Source organism: Diuraphis noxia, unplaced genomic scaffold (genome assembly GCF_037042655.1).
Source record: "Diuraphis noxia isolate RWA-SAM2 unplaced genomic scaffold, SU_Dnox_SAM2 contig0002, whole genome shotgun sequence".
NCBI classification, from domain to species: Eukaryota; Metazoa; Arthropoda; class Insecta; order Hemiptera; family Aphididae; genus Diuraphis; species Diuraphis noxia.
The window spans coordinates 22163825-22184583 of record NW_028301712.1 but is presented as its reverse complement, the minus strand read 5'-3'; the positions used below and the strand labels follow the sequence as shown (position 1 = coordinate 22184583).

Here is a 20759-nt window from a genome sequence, read left to right as displayed (position 1 = left end):
TTTCATCAAATATTTATAACACTTATATTTTTTACATGGTATAATTAAAAAAAAATTTTTTGAGCTATTTGAAATTTTCATTTTTTTAAAAGTTTTTTTCCATAAATATCGATAAAAAAAAATGTTTGTGTCTAAAAACTTGAAAATCTTAAGCAAGGTTGCTCAAAGTATCTAATACTTTAACCGAAACCTCTACAAAATTTTAAAATTTTTTATGAACACAATTTTATTCATAGATATTTTAAGTTCAAATAATGATAAAATTAGATATTGATGGAGGATAACAAGTTTTGTTATTTTTTTGTAATTTAAAAATATTATACTTGGAAACTTTTAAAGTATGTCAAATGAAATGTTTGTGGTGAAAATTCATTAAAATTCATTTTTTACTGATAGTAAAATAAATTAATATAACAGCAATAATATTATTAATTAAATGAAGGTAATTATTTACTAATATAGGCTGATAGACCGTCATCGCTTGGAATCTTTTTTATAATATAATGATATCAAATCATTAAACTCAAATTTAACATATCCATTACAATAACTCACACAATACTTTAATTAGAGCAGAGTGGTACCCACTTAACCACCTTTTAACATAAATATGTTTTTGCGCTTAATACAAGATTTTTTTACTTCGAGGCTGCCAACTTTCATAAGGTGCTCTAATTATGGGTACTTATTAGTTATTAACAAAAGCATATTCATGGTTCATGGATTTTACTTAAAGAATATCGAGTAGCGCGCTATTGAATTTACCTTTTTTTATATATTATCATGCTGGAAGTTATACGGTGTTCTGTGGCAGGTAGTAGTCAGTTGGTCTATTTTCATGATTATAGCATATACCTCTTTAAGTCTATTCGCAGAATTTTCGTCTTTTTTCTGTAGAAGAATGATATATAATATGTATATATAGATACACTTCATACCTAACCAAACTTTTAGACAATTTAAGCTTTATTCCTGAAAAAAAAAATGAGTATTGAGTAGTATCGTGCATTCAAACACAATAAACAATAAATACTATATGTAATATGTTGAGTAGTTTTCGCAATATTTTCAAGTCTCACCATTGCTTATTTAGTTTCAATTTTTGCAATTTTTGCTGCATTATTTGGTTGTGATCAGTAAGTATAAATTATCTAAATTTAAATGAAATCAACCATCTAATATCTACAGACTTTTAAATTATTTTATTTTCGTTTTCTCTTTCTTTTCTACAGTTGAAACCTAACTTAAGTAGATGATTTCATATTTTTGCAGTCTATTAAATACTCTTATGATATAATATTTGGATTTAATAGATATTTTAAAACACTTTTTCCCTATAGTTTTTATAATATGTAATATCGTAAATTAGTAACAAAAAAGCTATGGTAAATGTTGATTTAATAGCAAAGGTATTAAAAAAAAATCATCGATGATTCTGAACTGAAACTTAAATCTGTGAACTTATTAAAACAATCAGAACCAAAACAACCTATCAAAAACCTTTTATTTAGTTTTTGGGATTTTATTGATTCTGTCAAAATATTGTGTGTAAAAGAAGGTTTATGTTGATTTCACGTTTACTGTTCATAATTCATATTATGTCTATAAATTTTGCTCAGATTTAAGTTTATAAAAACGGTATGAACTATAAAGCACGTTATTAATAACATTTTTAATTTATTTTAACACAAACTGTAATCTACAGTCATTTTTACTTTTTAATCTTCATAATCAAGTGAAAGTAATAATTTTAATATGTGACTACCTATACACGTATGTACCATAATATAATATACTTAATATACCCGTAATTATAATTAAAATAATTACAGTTATTTATCTCTACTCCACTCTAAGCTCTCCCTCAAAACCAAATGAACAATCTACAAGGTTCTTTTAAACCCTATATGGTATTATAGTATCTAACTTTGGGGCTCAGCAAATCGACCAATACTATGAAAATATAGGCTTTTCAATCTATCTGCCTACGATTAATAACAGGCGCTCACTATAGTATACATCACTAAGGAATCACTACATGAATACACTTGAATTCTAACTTTAAATAATCTTGCTATACCACCTACAAAAAAAAAAAACTCGAAAAATACTCACACTAATCCATTCAAACAAATTTCAGATAATCCATCCAGGTGCCTTAAAAGGAACTGGTGTAGGTACTTACTCTTTCACTAAAACGACACTACTATTAATGAATAACTTCCTCTTCCCGTCATTCAAACTCGCCCAATTTACATGTTCTATAACATTGTAAATACAAACTTTGTTCAAAAAAATAAAAAAATAAAAAAATACAGTTATAATGTTAGTATGTATATTAATTTATATAATATACTAAGCTGATCTCCGTACACTTCGTTGTCCGTTAAAAATACTAACTCTATATGATTAAAAATTTATGTTTAATTCGTTGTTTAATACTAGGCTAGTCATGTTAAAAGCTTCCCGTGACAAATTCCTGTGGATCTACAAAAACTCAAAAATGCAAAAACAATAATAAATAGTTATAATTAGGGAACGGATTTAAATGCTCTAAAAAACAAGAAAAATGCCTTAAAAAATGTTCTAACAACAAAAAATGCCATAAAAAACTTTAAAAATGGGTTTATATTCAATAAAAAAAAAAAATTGTATTTAAAACTTAGAAAAAACACATTATTATGAAAAATCTAATAAAAAATATTTAAATACAATACAACCTTAATTAATTAACTTAAGATAAATAGTTTATCGTATTTTATCTCTTATCTTTACCTTAATGTGGGTAATAATCTGTTGTAACTTGTATGTATATTTTGTGTCTACACGTGTCAACAATAATTTCGTGATTTCGTAACATAATACATATTTAGGTATTATAATTTTTTTTATAATGAATGTTGAAAAAATAACTTAAAAACCACAAAATGCCCAAGAAATTAAAAAAATTGCTCTAAAAATGCATTAAAGTCTTAATAATGCAAAAAAATGCAAAATAAAAATTACATTTTTTAATTCTTTGATGTATGAAATGAACTTTTTGCTTGGAAACCAATGTTTTTGGACATTCAGAAAAAAATGCAATTTGCATTCAAATCCGTTCCCTAGTGATAATTAATAAATAATCCGTCTTAGATTTGAAACCAATAGCAACTTTACAATATATGTATAAAAATATTTTATATTTGGTATATTTTTTTATTGGAAAGACGGCGAAACTATTGTATTTTAGATTCTGCGAGCGGGGCGAGGAATGTATTGATTTTACCATGATGTGTGTTTTTATTTTATTTATTTTTTTTGTGTCTGTCATCATGTTTTGGGGGAGTAGCAGTGCTTTGATTTTCGACTTCATTACCTTGTTCTATCAGAAAATGAATCTAATCGGTACTTTAGGGGGGTCAAAAGTAAAAAATTCACAATATTTTTCTTAATAATTGGGATAAACAAACTAAAAATTAAGGAAAAAACGGGAATATTTACGCAGAATAAATTTTCGACAAAATCGATTTTGGTTTTTAATGTAACTTTACCATCGACACTTGAAATTTTCACCGAAAATTCATAGTCACAACTTTTTTTATAAGCATGTAAAGTTTGAATTTTGACAAAATACGTAAAAATTACGGTAATGTTCAAATTATCTTAGATATAAATTCATAATAAATTTTCTTTTTAAATCTAAGATATTTTGAAAATTTAATTCAAGATTCCTTACAAGTTTGTCAATCTTTATCACAAAAAAAAAAAAAAAATGTTCACCAGAAATTAAAATTAAATTTTGATTGAAGTGTGAAATTTAAATTTTTATAAAATTGGATTTTCACTCATTTAGCGATTTTCTTATTTTTGTGTAATTCTAAAATAAAAGACCGCAGATACTTGATATTTTCACTGAATGTTTAAATAGGTATTTTCTATATTTGATACAATTTTAAAAATATTTTGATTTGTTTTGAGCTGTTAACTGAAATTTTAATTTTTAAACTTTTTTTAGTTTTTTTTTCTATATATATCGATAAAAATTTATTTGTTGGGTAAAAAGCTTGAAAATTTAATACAAGGCTCCTAACATATTTTTACATTAGAAGTGGAAAAATAAAACAAATAAATGGTGACAATTTTTTTTTACAAGCATTCAAAGTTTGAATTTTGACAACATACGTAAAACTCACGAAAATTCGCATATTATTATAATCTAGAAATTCATACAAATTTTACTTTTTAAATCTAAGATTTGAACATTTTTAATAATCTATAATATATCCTACACAGATAAACCGTCTCCGCTCACAATCGTTTTTCGTATAAAATTATATAATATCATTGGATTAAAATTTAATTCCATCCATTACAGTAACCCACTTGTAACCTATACTGTACAGCAGAGCGACATTCACGACTTCCCGCCTTTTTTTAGTATGGCCATCCTCTTACCCCCGTATTTTTATTAGACTAAATGTATGCCAAAACCTGCTTCACAATGTACTCTTTCATTTAAAAACAAAAATTAAGTAGATCTGATAAGTAGTTCCAGAGTTTACTTCGTACAAAGATTTTTATTTCACGTTTATATACTCGTAGTTAGATATTATAAAACGTTTTATAAACATACAAGAATATTATCATTTTTAGTTATATTAAAACAGATCTTTAAATAAAAAAAACTTATCATTCTAATCTCTAGATACATTTTCAATTTACTATAGTAATTAATATTTTTTTTTAAATTCACTTATTTTACTTTTTATCAGATATTTATTCCATTCATAAGTACGGTGAAATAGGAAAACAATTAGAAAGTAAAGACTCATAGCAAGGTTTAACGTTCCAATGTAAAATGAATGGCGGAATTAATATCTAGTAAATTCGACACAAAATCAACGGAATCGATAGTTCACCATTTTTTTTAAGGACCCAAGCCAAATTGAAATCAAAACGTTTTTTTTTTTAGAGTTAAATCTTCTTTATATTTTGTGTTATTTCTCATTCAAGCAATACGCTTTGTCAGATATGTAGCTTTATATGTTGATAAAATTTAAACATAACTACAGAAGACTGTGCTTTATTGGTGATATGACCATCTTTTACAAATAAAATAAATAGTTTATCAGGAATTAAATTATAAAAGAGGTAAACTAAAACGGCAATTAATCACAATGAGTGACACTCAGTTAAATATACCACGTTTAGTTACGTGAAAAAATTTCACCAAACCATCTTTTGTTAATATTAGCTTCCAACGAAAATTCTATTTAAAGTAACACTGTCAAAACAATTTCATCTCAAAAGTAATCCACTACTAATGATATAAATGAATCTTTCTACATCTCAAATATATAAAAATAAAACACTCAGGTTAAAAGTTTTGCTGAAAAAACCGTTAATTCCTTTATTTCCTAAAATGAACCTGCAAGCTACCAAGCTATAGGTAGTTGCTTAATTCAATAGACGGAATCAAGAAAATACAATATATCATCGCAGGAATTACATTACTAAAGTAACTAACATTATTTCTGCATCACGTAAATCTAATAAATATACTTTTCATTTTTCTTAAAAACCAGCAAATATTCGACGGCATAATCAATAAGCCCATTTAAACATATTATTTTACCAAATGTCTACCCCGTATTTCTTAATAATATTATTGAAGTGCTCGAAATTTTGGGATTAAACAAATTTAAATAACTATATCATTAAAGGCTGGATTTTAGTACTCTCGTGTATAATAAGTTTCTGTGAACAATCATTTAAAAAAGCCACTGACTTTTCAACACTCCAATATCTAATCTTCATCACCGCGATAACATAATTATGTGCTTCCTATATGTGTACATTAACTGGATAACTATTCTCCTCGAGCAAAAATATAATTATCTATAATAACTTATCTTTACCTGAAAAATAGACACCTAAAACTATATTTACCTAACACTTATAATACTGCCGGGCATATTATAGAAAGATATACTAGTAACGTGTCATATTACAAACAATTATTACAGAAAAAAAATAGGTATGTAAAAATAATGGACACACACGAAAAATTGGATAATTATTAAAGATCAGTCTCAGAATCCCTTATCACCGCTATATTATTCTATTTTTACTGTTTAATACTAGAAAAAGTTGAATATTTAACATCCAAATATAACACTATATTAAATATTATGACCGAAAAACCACTAAAATCCTATTTAAGATCTAATTTCTCAAAATTCAACAAAAAATGAATGAACGAGCAAATTCTCAATCAAAAATATAAATATATGGACATCAAAAAAAGATTGGAACAGATGCACCTATAGATTATGTACTAAAAATAGTAGAAAAAAGGATAAGATATGACATTGTATTTACCAAAATTACAAAATTATCTAACCACTTATTTCTTATATATAAATAAATAATATATTTAAACTCGTTTTTAATTTTAAACTTTAAGGGTGTTAGTAATATTGATACAAATTGGATTAATAAATTCTTTAAATAAAAAATAAAAATTGAAATTAATACTATGTTAATATTTTGTAGTGGAAGAGAGACCCAAACATTCGGTAGTCACCAGAAACCCACCAGGATGCCAATCAAGTCGAAGGATATCAAGAACGAGCCGGAGAAGCAGTTCAATTGGCTGCCGATCTTTAATGATTGGAAGGCGATCGTCTGCTGGCCTACTTGCTTGGACTAGTTGTCAGGATCCTTCTAGGGTAAGTATAAATTTACTGACAACCTAAACACCGTATCTTTACCTTTACATATTTTCATCTATTCATTCCTACATTAGGTAGTATTTAAATTTAAGATTACATTCAGCTTCTCTACGAATGGATATTTATATAATATGTACTTTTAACTTTTATCATCAATTACTATTTATTAATTTTTGATTTTGGTTTTCATTTATCAGTATGTTTTTTTTTATAAAAAAGTTAATTTAATATTATTGATAGTTCATAAACTACAGCAAAGTTATTTTATCTAATCAATTTATTTGTAAAATTCGATAATAAAAACTGCTGACTGAAACACGATCGTTTGTATTGATGTTTAGATTCTGTGCCATAAAGTCAACAAAAGTAAAATGTGAAAACCTAATATCACTGTGCCTAACTGGCGTTGCATAAGCGTAAACAGTTGGTATAATCGCGTTCGGCGTGAAAGTCATTAGAGGTAATCCGTTTTGTTAAACTCAGTGGCCTTCTCATTAGCTTTTAGAAATAGGAAAACCAGGTATAGCTTAAGACTATAAGCCTTTCTTGTCTCGGTTTTCGCTATAAAAGATGCCTACTAAGACACTAATGAATTGCAAACCTTAAGACATTTTCAATACCATGAATGATGTGGTATCAATCATGATACTTTGAAAGTCTGACGTAAACATGCTGACAATCTTATGAATCGATGCGAGAATGTAGCACAAGGATAAACTTTGATCGAACCATAAAAAACCTTTACAAATTTTAAAAAAATAACACCGTCAAAGTAGGTGTTACAAAGGGTAAAATATTTTTTGAAAAGTCCAAAAACTAAATAATAAAAAGTTTTTTGTTTGATAAATATATTATTATTGTTATTGTATATAACATAATTACTTATGAGATATAATATGTAACAAATAACGGTATATTATGTATACATTGTAATTATATATACATATAAAACTAGTTGGTCAGCTATTTAATAAAAAATGTTGAACCACCAAAAATAAAAAAAGCGGGTAAGTGGATGTCGTTCTGCTGTAAATTGGGGGGGGGGGGGTGAACCTTTGACTAGGGTAGGTTAAATTTGAATGCAGTGGTAGGTATCATTGTATACGAAAAACGATTCTGAATGGAGATGATTTGTCAGTCTAGGATATATTATGTTTAAATATTGTCATATATTCTATTTTAAATCAAATATTTTATTTTTTAATTAGGACGCATTTTTCATAAGGCATGGTTCATCAATTTTTCCAAAAACATTGCATGTAGTTATCATAATTCATAATACCTTATATTATCAATAGGTATACATATACCTGGTTTGAGGATAAATCGTTATCGTTACGAAATTTCATACAAATTTAAAACTCAAACGCTCAAAACATTTTCCCTATAATGAAGCATCGAGTTTTCTCTATAGCTACTTGAAGGAAAACTTATGGAAAACTTAGTGTTGTATTTTTAATCCTTAGTTATGAACACAATTTTTTTTATGATTTTTCAACTTTAAAATTACTTTAAAATTGAAAATTTCAGTTGTCTATAAATATCTCAAAAAAAGTCAAAATATTTTGAAAATAAAATAATGTAAATAAAATGCCAACCTAAATAACTTGAAAAATTTTCAAGTATCTACGACTTATACTTTTTGAATGATTACAAATATTTAAAATCGTTTGTGGATAAATCGTTATCGTTACGCGATTTCATAAAAATTTAAAACTCAAAAGCTCAAAACATTTTTCTTATAATGACGCTTCAAATTTTCTCTATAGCTATTTTAAGCAATACTTATGTAAAACTTAGTGTTGTATTTTTAATCCTTAGTTATAAACACAAAAATTTTAATGATTTTTCAACTTCAAAATTACTTTCAAATTTTCGCGTTTTCGACAGATTTCGTAAAAATTTGAATTATAAACGGTTATAAAAGAAAATTGTGACTAACGATTTTTAATTTTTTTTTAGCTACGATAAGAACAACTCATAAGGAACCTTGTATTAAACTTTAAAGTGTTTTTGGTCATCCAAAATTTTTTTACCGGCATTTCAAAAAAAAATTCTCAAAAAAATCAAAATGTCAGTGGTCTATAAATAACTAAAAAAAATCAAAAATGTTTGAAAATTAAACTGTATATATATAACACTAACATAAAAATTTGGTGAAAATTTCAAGTATTTACAGTGATTAGTTTTCGAATTACGACCATATAAAAAAATCGATTTTTTTGAAAACTGTAGGAAAATGTTTACTTTTGACCTCTATAAAATGCACCAAAGATATACACTTTTACATTGGAAACCACCCCCAAAGTTTGAAATTGAAGCATTATTTCGACTAATTATGCTGTACAGAGACACAAAAAAAACACACACACATCATTGTAAAATCAATTCATTCATTACTTCGTTCAGAATCTAATAATAGACAAAATGTTTTCTATTTTAAGAGTGTATAAAAATTAAAGGAATTTAAATATGTACACATTTTTATGAATTTAAGGTATCATATAATTTAAATTTTAGTTATCTTAGAATGTACGTACTATATTATGAGTTACTTTCAATAATATCAATAATTGGTAAAATTTATCGAGATTAATTTAATTTTCATATAATAATCAACAAATAGTTATTATTATAATAATTATTTATTATCAATTATTATTTATCATTAAACTCCCTAGTAAAATATATGAACAACTCAATACAAATAACATTAACTGCAAATAGCCTTAATAACTAGAAATTGTGGAAATAATAACAATGACACCTATAATAATATATTCAGCCATGCATTATATTGCAAATAAACATAATTTATCGATGACAAGTAGAGCTTGCTCGTAGGCCGCTGCTCGTTTGATATTGATTATATGTATACAATATTTTCATAATCTCAGGAATGAATACTGTACCATCTTTGACGATATTATACTCTTTTTGATTAAACGTATTAAAAAAAATATAAATAAATAACGATGCCAAACATTTTGAGCGGATTTCCTCGATTGGTTGGTTATGGGAAATATTTAAATTCACTGTAATAGTAATAAACGTTATGGACTCGATTCAATTTTATATTTATTGAACTGAATTTACTTTTTTAATATCTTACTTAGCTATTTAAATTATAATTTTATAAAGCAACACGTATATAGTACAGGTATGCAGTATAAAAAATCGTATCCATGATAAATTATATAGGTTATATACTTAATACTTAGATATGTCTAACGTCACAAATACAATGATGAAAAAATATATCATATAAGAATAGTAGAATAGTGTATTAATGTAATATACATTGAGCTTAGTGTATTATGTGTTTACGATGGCGCCCAAATAAATTTATCATATCAAAATATAAATCAACAATAATTTTCGAGTGCAGTTAGAATATAAAACTCGTTGGCCATGTCCTACGCACGGTTCACATACACACATACGAATTTTTGTAGGGTGTGCATGAGAGCCAAGTTCGGTTTTGCCGGAAGAGAATTTGTTGTGGATCCAGCGGCGACGAGGACATAATAAATGCGACGATTCGCCAAAAAAAAAAAATATGTCATGTGTGGTTTTATAATATGATTATCATTATTCGTCGACCGTTATTTCATAGGTATATCATAACTTGGGGGGTTGATGTTTGTCTGATGTAATTTCAACCAAGAGCACGCGCTTCGCCGACACGTTACAGTATTGCACATCTGTCGATCGCTGCCGTTTATGATATAAGCACAGCATATATAGGTGGTGAAAGTATCTTTGAAGGGTGCTAACGAACCGAGGTGATCAACTCATTCCTAGTGTCTTTTTGCTAAACATAAAATGTTGGTTTTATTATCATTTATAATAAATTCACTTGATTTTTCTTCTTCATTTTTACCAGTTTTTTCAGTATAATTATTTAATCATGATTAATCAACTGTATGATGGTTAATAAATAGTGAATTTAAATTATGCAAAACAATTAACAGTGCAATTATTTATGCAAGACTCGATTAATTAAAAAAACATTTTTTTTTTCTACAGTAACGATTTATTTATTATAGCAAATCATTATTTCTCTATGCCTAATTTTGTTCAATTGAATATTATGAGATGGTATTGTGAATATATCTCCTCTAATTTAGACTTGGTTTAGGCTTATCACTCTTCAGTTATTATGGTTAAATCTTTATTGTTTCAATTCCAGGAAGTTATCTTAAACGTTTAAGACATTAATGAGGCGTAGACCTTTAACAAGTTAAACTTGTTAAAAACAATATATCTAAATAAATAAATTTTATAAATTGAAAAATCAACAATAAAGTGTCATGATACTTATTCAACTGATATAAATTATAATATATTTTGACTTAAAATAAATTAAAAGATATACTTATAGTAATCATATATAATATAGACTCTATTTAAATACATATAATTACAATATAATAATATAATATGTATAAAGTTCGTAAGATTTAAAAAGAGATTCTAAATTGATTGATGCTAAATATTTTTTTTCCAATTAGTTTTAATATAATATCTGTGCCTACAGATTTTATATATCCATTGTATAAAATATTATAACTAATTGGTGTATGGAAAAAAAACTCTAACACGAATTAATGAATATTTAACCAATGGTTAAATATATATAACAAAATGCAACTTACTCTATATGCCTCAATAAATATCTATTATTATATATACTTATTAAAATCATTTTAAACTTATTTTACAATATCTATCCATGCAATAATTTATATCATTGGTTTCCAAATTTTTTACTGTGGTGCTATTTTTTAGACTAAATATTGCCAAGGTGCCTTGCTGTGAATACCATGAAAGACGTGACAATAAAAATAGTGATAAATAATGAATTTTTGGAGAAAACAATTATATTCATTTTAAATTACTTATTTTTAGCCGTAGACTACGGTACCTTTAGAAAATGCTTGCGGTGCACAGAAGCTTGGGAACCACTGATTTATATCATAAAATTTGAAATTTGTAATGTGATTTGCATTAATAATTAAACAAGTAAAAATAGATAACACTCAACAAACGTTTATTGGTTTATTTTTTAAGTAATTTATAAGTCTATAATTAACTAATAATTATTAATGAAATATTCTTTGATCAAATGTTATGTATATGATCAATTATGCATGTATTGAATGTTTGTATGTATATATATAATTATATGATTATGGTTCTTTAAACCATTAAGGAATGTAATTTAAAATTACCATTAGATAGGTACTATTTATTGGGTTTAAAAAAAAAAAAAATAATTTTGTATATAATCGTGCAATGTGTTTTTCGTAAAAACTAATACAATATTATAGATACTATACGTTAATGAAAAATATAGGATTTAGTTTAATTATGCATATTATAAAAAAAATACTAAGCCTACTTGTAATGAAATATTATTAAAATTATTACTTACTGTTCTAAATTTCCAACTAAAAAATAAAACAATATAGTTTTTCTTTTTAAAATTATTGTCCTGCTATATTATGTCATTTATGCCGTATACAAATAAATCCACTGTGTCGACGGTATTATATTATTATTTTTAACGTCATGTGTTGAAAATTTGAACAAACTCAAATCAGACATATGTCTAAAATTTTAATTCCTGCTTGTGACTGATGAATTATTGCATCTTTATGAACATTGAAAGTTGTATGTATTTTTATGGATCGAAAAATAAAAATACTTTTTTCCGTCTGAATAGCCTAAAATGTTTTATGTTTAACGCAACCATTATAATATTTATATTTTTTATGAAAAATGTATTGCGTAAAATAAACATTAGAATTATTATCAATTTTTGTATAGGTACTCATTATTGATTTTATTTAATTATCATGATATTTATATAAATAGATACATATTATTATACAATTATCAATGCATTTAATATATTCCATTGGGCCAGAAAAACTAGCAATAATTTAATTTTCCTTTAAATATTAATATTTTTATATAAAATATTGATGATAGGAATATTGAAGACTGCTATTATGAATTAAAATTTGGTTTGCATAATATTTGAATACAATTTATTAAATCATATTTTTAAGATGTTTTTTTTTAAGATTCTATATATATCGATGATAATTTTGGTTTGATTAATTGTAATTATAATATTTTGTATACCTTTGAGTTGGCAAATAGTTATAAAAGTTTTATGTGTTCAAATATCATACATAGTCATTATTCATTATAAGTTTTTCGAAAGAGCTGTTTCGATTTTCTCAATAGTTTCTTTTAATGTTATTAAAAATTACTAACAATCATCAGAAATTATTGTAAGAAATGTCAGTGTGGTGGATTAGATATATTTTAGTTCAGAATACATTTATTTATTATAATTATTATTTTTATACCTTGTATATTCATTCAGTATCAAGGTGAGTAAAGCGTGACGAATGTCATATACCAGATAGCAACAAGATAAATTATTCATTCAAAAAAATTAATTATTTGTAAAATTATAATTTTTTTTATAGTGTTTTTAATAATAAGTTATAATTTATTTCACTAAATGAGTTATCTGAAAGTACTGGTAGAAAATATAAGCAACACAAAAATTTAATAAAAAGAAGATAATCTAATTTTTAACGTTAAAACTTTATACAAGCTATTGTATAAAGACATTTTGAATGAAAAATATATAGTTCACATAAATATACAAACTTCACTGTCATATGAACAATTAATCAATATTCATATTATTATAATTTAAACAACGCTTTAGTATACGTACTACGTTATAATGTGTTTTTTGAGACCAACACGTGTTAGTTTTGATTAAAATAATTGTGTGGCATATCTCTAACAATACAATTAGTAATACATATATGGTTAAAAATAACACATTTATTTTAATTTCTTAAATGTAATGTTGGCATTACTAACGCGACACTAAAAATAATTAAATTGTATTGATAAACAAAATAAAAATAATCTTATGGTTTAAAAATATTATAGAAATATTAAATTTTAAATTAAATTAGATATTAGTTTAGAGTATAATAAAAACACATTAGGCACATAGAGTGTATTTAAAAGAGATGATATATTTTAGTGTAATTTCAATATAAAACTGTCAAATATTCCAGATGATATCTGTTATAGATATATTATTTATTTATATTATACGGAATCATTGTCATGTATTTTATGAAATATGATATTGCTTAATGGTATTGTTTTTTACCTAACTGTGTGATTTATTCATCAGTCATCATGTTATAAATATACAGGGTGATTTACTAAGCATACTTCCCTTCTTTTTTTCTTCAGTAAGGTAGTTATTCAAAATTTTTGGATTTTTAAATGCACTTACTCAAGATTATTTTTACAAATTCTAAAGAATTTTGTAGTACTTAAGGGCTAAGGAGTGTCCTATGGTGATGACGGATAGTTCTTTTTTATTAAAAAAATCCACCTTTTCAACCGTAAATATTATTCAATGGATTACTTTTTTGAAATATTTAATGTATCAGAATCAAAATTCGTATTAATAGTTTTTGAGCTATTTAACTTGGTGTTCTAAGGATAAAATGTTCATGGTAACAGGTTCATGTATTATGGGAGGTATAATAGTTTGGATATTTTAGTTATTAGTATTAATCTATAAACATTAACAATTTATAAAAATGGCCCAATAGTATAGTTGTAAACACGGCTATCAACACAGGTTGGAGCTCGCGACCTTATTACGTGTCGAAGTGGAGAACAGAGGTACTAACAGCGCTAGGTGTTACTGGCCCGACATTAACACGTCTCATATAGGATATTAGATGGTTTTTTGTTTCTATCTTCTAAATAACATAATTTAGCAATAATTAGTACATAACTAAAATTGTTGGTCACATTGTTTTCTATCTGGTGACCAAATCATATTGTTTTTATCACCAATATACGGACATTTATCGGCGTTATGATATGGTCGGCAGTCGCGAGCTACACATTTTTTAATAACGGTTAAATGTTAAAATTATTAAACCTATACATAAATGCTTAAAAATTTAAAAAGGTTAGGTTAGATTAAAAAACTTAAAAATGGTAAAAAATTTTTAAGCAATATTAAAGACTCAAAAGTAATCATAATGACCCCTTTCCCTAATTACATTCCGATTAACAAACAATATTATTATATATACAGTTTTGTGAAGGAAAAGTTAAAAAACAAAACTATTAAATGTTATATCTGGAAAATATTAAATGTTATACCGTGGTTGTAAATAATATACTAGTTTCAATATTAAATATTATATTATTAATCTTGTAAAACTATTTTTTAAGTACTATAATTTTTAGTACAAACATTTTAATAACTGTCAAACTATGTATTCGAATAAATTTTGAATTCAACACATCAAAATTTTCAAAAAATTAGTCACTTAAGAATTTAAAGTAAAAGAGGGGGTTCTGAGTAGAAAAATAGAAGTTTTTTATCCTTAAGTAGTACAATAAATTTCAGGAATTTTAAAATATGGTCTTCGAGTAAAAATCAGAACGTGAATATTATTTATTATTGAAGGAAAGTGGGAATATGCAGACTTGATGATTCACTCTGTATATAATTTCGTAATATAACATAATATAGTATGCGTTTTCTGAATTTGGCACGTTATGTAACTTAATAATAATAATATATTGAATGTTCTGTCATGTATTAACATTTTGTTATTTGAATATTTATATAATAATAATATATTATTTATTTATATATTTTTAATGTATTTATCAAAATGGTAACTATATAAATGATTCAATGATGATTTTAATTTAATATATTTATGAAATAATATTTTACAAGGATATGAAAGTTGGAAAATTATATACTTAATAGTATAATACGTTAACCATGTTATATGAGAAGATAAGAAGAGTCAATTTATTATTTTGATTTTCCTTTACAAAAAATAAGTAATATAATTTTAATGATGTTAGGAATAGTGATATCTCATTATCTGCGTTCTGTTATTTATTTATTTTTAAAATTGTTATTCCCGTAATTGAAATATATGCCTACATTATTTTGAGAAAAAAAACAATTTTAATGGGTACTCAAGCCCATGAAAAATTCGATATTTATGCTCATCAGTGGGTTGTGTCTTGGTTCTTGGCATTCTGTTATTGTTTAACCAAAGTAACACCTTACCATGATGTCTTATTACGCCAATGTATTTTTGTATTTATATAACAGAATATTGCATTTTATTTTTTACCGATATCAATTTTATTTTTTAAACTACTGCTATACTATCTATTCTGATTTATTGAGTTTTTGAATAAGTTTATTTTAGAGATAACAACTTCCATTTTTTTTCCAAATGAGAACCATTTCTTTTACCATAAATTATTTAGTGGATCATTTTTTTAAAATATTAATGTAGGTGCCTAATTCAAAATGTGAACGGTTTCCGTCATAATTACATTTTTATAGCTTTTAAAAATAAATAAATTCTTTATCAATTTTATGTTATATATAAAACCATTATCAAGGAATAATATGTTTAATAAATAAAGTTTAATGACCAAGAAACTTTTCGTTTGCATTTTGATTTAGACGCATTAAAATGTTCAAAGAAATCGTCGGTTCAATAATTTACAGGAAAATAGAATGTTTCTCATTTGAAAAAAAAAACCATATTCGCCACAGAATACTCTCTTTAATGATATTAAATATCCAAGTATTTAAATAGAAGTTTGCGAATTCTAAAAAAATACTTAGGTCAGAATTTGAACAACTGAATTACCTGTAATTGATAATGGGAGGGTGGAATTAAGGCAGTTTGATGAAACACTATTATGTTTTTTATTGTTGTACGATTGATAATAAGAGATCAGGCTTCCAATAATTGATAGCGGTCGTTTAAAATATAGTATATACTATTGTTATCCACTACTGATCTGACTTATAATCAAAATTATACATGAGATGGTTGGTTTGATGTCTAGACCACAATTCATGTTTGATATTTTAAAAATTATTCAAAATGTATTTTTATTATTCTGCTGACCATAGAATGAAAAGTTTCAAAATAAAATTCCAATTCCAGCCTTTTGCATACGATACAATACTACAGTACCTACCTATATTACTATATTTATATTTCAATTAAATTATAAATGATGTAATAAACATAAAAAATAAAACATTTAAAAATGTTGGTGGATTTTGATTTAAACGCAATTATATTTCACGTATTTTATATTAAAAGATTAAAAGTGTGTACTACTGTACTTTTTCCATATTATGGTTTTGTTATTTTCTCACGATTTGATAATGTTACAATAATGTACTATGTTAATCCAAATATCTGATTGCACGATCGAGTTATGTTACAAAACAAATAAAGTTACAGTAAACATATAATAGGCATGTTTAAATAAATATATAATTGACCACAAAAATCGTACTTATTATTTACTATTCGTATTGGATATATTATTTAACTCCTTTACACTTCAACGTTGGAAATGTTATGAATTAAAAAAAATAGATAAAGCTTGATACTTTCAATTTGTTAATTTTGTGATTATTATTTATGGTGAACATGTATGAAATGTTTAAAGTAAAATAATTTAAAATACATGGAAAAACAATCATGTTTACGTTCAATCAATGTCTAATAGTATGTGCGATATGCCATGATGTATAAAAAATTTAGTCCAAAATTAGATTTAAACCAGATAGAATCAATTGCATTCATGGTTTAAATAATATTTTTTATTTGATTCTAGAACCATCAATCACACAAATTTTCATATAAACCTTAACGATATAACTATGATATAATACGAAATATTAAAATCGACATTTGATGTAAAATTATTTATTTTGAAACGAACAATTTGAAATCTATGAACAAAAATACAATTTTTAAACAGTGATAAATACGCCGATTGTATTTTCTGAAATTTTTTGAATTTGAAATTCAATGTTAAAATGTTAACGATAATAACAACGTATGTTAGTTTCTACACGAATTTTAAATGAGATGTGTAAGTTCCTTGAAGGAAAAATATACATAATAGTAGTTAAAAAGTTCATACACAGAAAAATAAATTATTATACAGTGTATGTCCGCAAAAACGTGGTACACTTTATCAATCATTACACTATAACTATTTTTAAATTCTGTTAGTGGGACATTAAACAAGACTAATAGATTATAAATTCCTATGACTTCCTATAATTCTCACGGAGGTTTGTATCTCCACAGGAGACAAGGCACTCTTTAAGTAGACAATTTTAAGAATTTGAAAATATTATCTTGAATATATTTATAAATTCCATATATCAGAATTTGAATAAATTCATTATTAAAAGTGAAAATGGAGATGATATGCTTGGTGAATCACTCTGTATGTATACAAGGTGTAACTGATAGAACTGACATTTGGACTAACTTTTTTTCACATTAATATTTTTTATTTATTTATTTATTTTTGTTCATTAAGTGAACCTAGCACTTCATGTATAATACATTGTTTTATGTTTTATTTTTTAGTACTGAAAATAAAAACAAATTAATTTAATAAAAAAAATGTTGGATAAATTCAAAATAGCCTATTTGTGAATCTGATTATAAGAACAATTTTTATGGTAAAAAGATTTATCTAAATCAAGTAGTTTATTTTTTTGGTTAAATTAATTTGGAACGCAATAACTTTTAAAAAAATATGAATTTTGAGAATTTTCTGAAATGAGTATATTTCTTAAATTATTTATTCATCATATAATATTAAAAAAAAATTGTCATACGATGAATTGGCATAATTTTTTTTTTTTTGGTCAGGTCTTTCTGTTCACCCTGTATACTTATAGACATATTATGGTATATTAATTGTACTACAAAAATAACGAATTCTGATGTTATTGTTTAAAGCTGGATAGTAATAATTATCCTAAGGGGTTAAGTACGATACACCATATACGAATATATACGTTGATAATTCTTTTGTACACCAACAGAAACATTTCGATAAGGTTTGTAACAACAAATGAACAAACGGTAATTTTAACAATGAGAATGTTAGATTTATTATTGAAAACATATTCCATCAAAAAAATTGAAATATTGATATTTGATAATTTATTTAAGCTATTTTATTTCGTGTAAAGTGTAGTGACCAATTATAATTAATTAGTTTTTTTTTTCGACGAAAAAAGTTTATTCTATACATATCATAAAAAATAACGAGATATCGATAATAATGAAAATAAAACGCCAGTTAAAATATTAATTTTACCACACCGAACCGTTTTTTCAGTTTCATAAAAGTTGTACAGTGAAATTATTTAACCACGAAATAATTTAGTGGCATTAATACATTATATAGTTCGTAAATGAACAAAAAGATTAATGATTTTATTTTTATTATGATTCGATATTTAATTAGTCGTGTAAATAATTTTTATTAAAGTATATTTTCTTATACAAATGGAATTTTTTTTTGTTTGAAACATAATAAATCTTATTAAATATTTTATCTCATCGATTATAATAGATATCATCAGTTTTAGTTTACTTATATTTATAAAATTTAATATAATAGTATATTAAAAAAAAAGGTATTTATTGGATGCTTGTTAATTTGATATAATTTAGTGGTGTCTAAAACATGTACAAAATATTTGAAATTTACTAATATAGTCTTATAATTTGTTATTATTAAATATAAAAAGGCGGGTAAGTCGTGTATGTCGCTCTGCTGTACAGTAGGTTACAAGTGGGTTACTGTAATGGATGGAATTAAATTTGAATCCAATGATATTATATCATTGTACACGAAAAACGATTCTGAGCGAAGATGGTTTATCTGTCTAGGATATATTATAGATTATTAAAAATTTTCAAATCTTAGTTTTAAAAAGAAAAATTTTTATGAATTTCTAGTTTGAAATAATTTGCGAATTTTCGTAATTTTTACATATGTTGTCAAAATTCAAACTTTGAATGGTTGTAAAAAAAAAATTGTGGCTACGCATTTCTTTTATTTTTCAATTTTTATTGTAAAAATATATTATGAGCCTTGTATTAAATTTTCAAATCTTAGATATAAAAAGAAAATTTTTTATGAATTTCTAGCTTAAAATAATTTCTGTATTTTCGTGATTTTTACATAATATGTTGTCAAAACTCAAACTTTGAATGCTTAAAAAAAAAATTGTGACTATGTATTCCTTTTATTTTGCAACTGCTATTGTAAAAATATGTTAGGAGCCTTGTATTAAATTTTCAAATCTTAGATATAAAAAGAAAATTTTTTATGAATTTCTAGCATAAAATAATTTATGAATTTTCGTGATTTTTACGTATGTTGTCAAAATTCAAACTTTGAATGCTTGTAAAAAGAATTGTGACTATGAATTTATTTTATTTTTCAATTGCTATTGTTAAAATGTGTTAGAAGCCTCTTGTATTAAATTTTCAAGCTTTTTGCATGGTGGATAGAATATACTTGTATAAACATTCGGTGAAAATTTTATGTATTTATGGTCATTTGTTTTAAAGTTACATCAAAAACCAAAATCGATTTTGTCGAAAAATGAGTGTGCGTAAAATTTCCCGTTTTCCCTTAATTTTTAGTTTGTTTTTTTCGATTATTTAGAAAAGTATTAAGAATTTTTCACTTTTGACCCCCCAAAGTACCAACTAGATTCACTTTCTGATCGAACGAGGTACTGAAGTCAAAAATCGAAGCACTTTTACTGCCCCAAAACGTGTTGACAGACACACACAAAAAAAAAAAACACACATCATGATAAAATCAATACATTTATCGCTCCGCTCAGAATCTAAAATAGCATAATATAATATATAATATTATGTGTTCACTTTCATAGTCATGCAATCATTATTCTTGACTCTTAAGAACAAACGAATATATTATTTATAAATCGATGTGGTTAAATAATTTAGTTCATTCACAAAATCGACACAAAATCCTTTGTGAATTACGTCAAATATCAAGTTCTATATAAAATACATAGTATTATGTCAAATGCACCTTAAGTCAAAACCA

General features: G+C 24.9%; 1 protein-coding gene across 1 annotated transcript in view; it reads left to right on the top strand.

The window, feature by feature from the left end:
- dcma (syntaxin-like domain-containing protein decima) overlaps positions 1–20759 on the top strand; it is a 235156-nt gene that overhangs the window by 10723 nt on the left and 203674 nt on the right. Inside the window, exon 2 of the mRNA XM_089218925.1 lies at positions 6538–6713. Coding sequence (XP_089075051.1) covers positions 6538–6713 — 176 coding nt within the window. The remainder of the gene's footprint in view (positions 1–6537; positions 6714–20759) is intronic.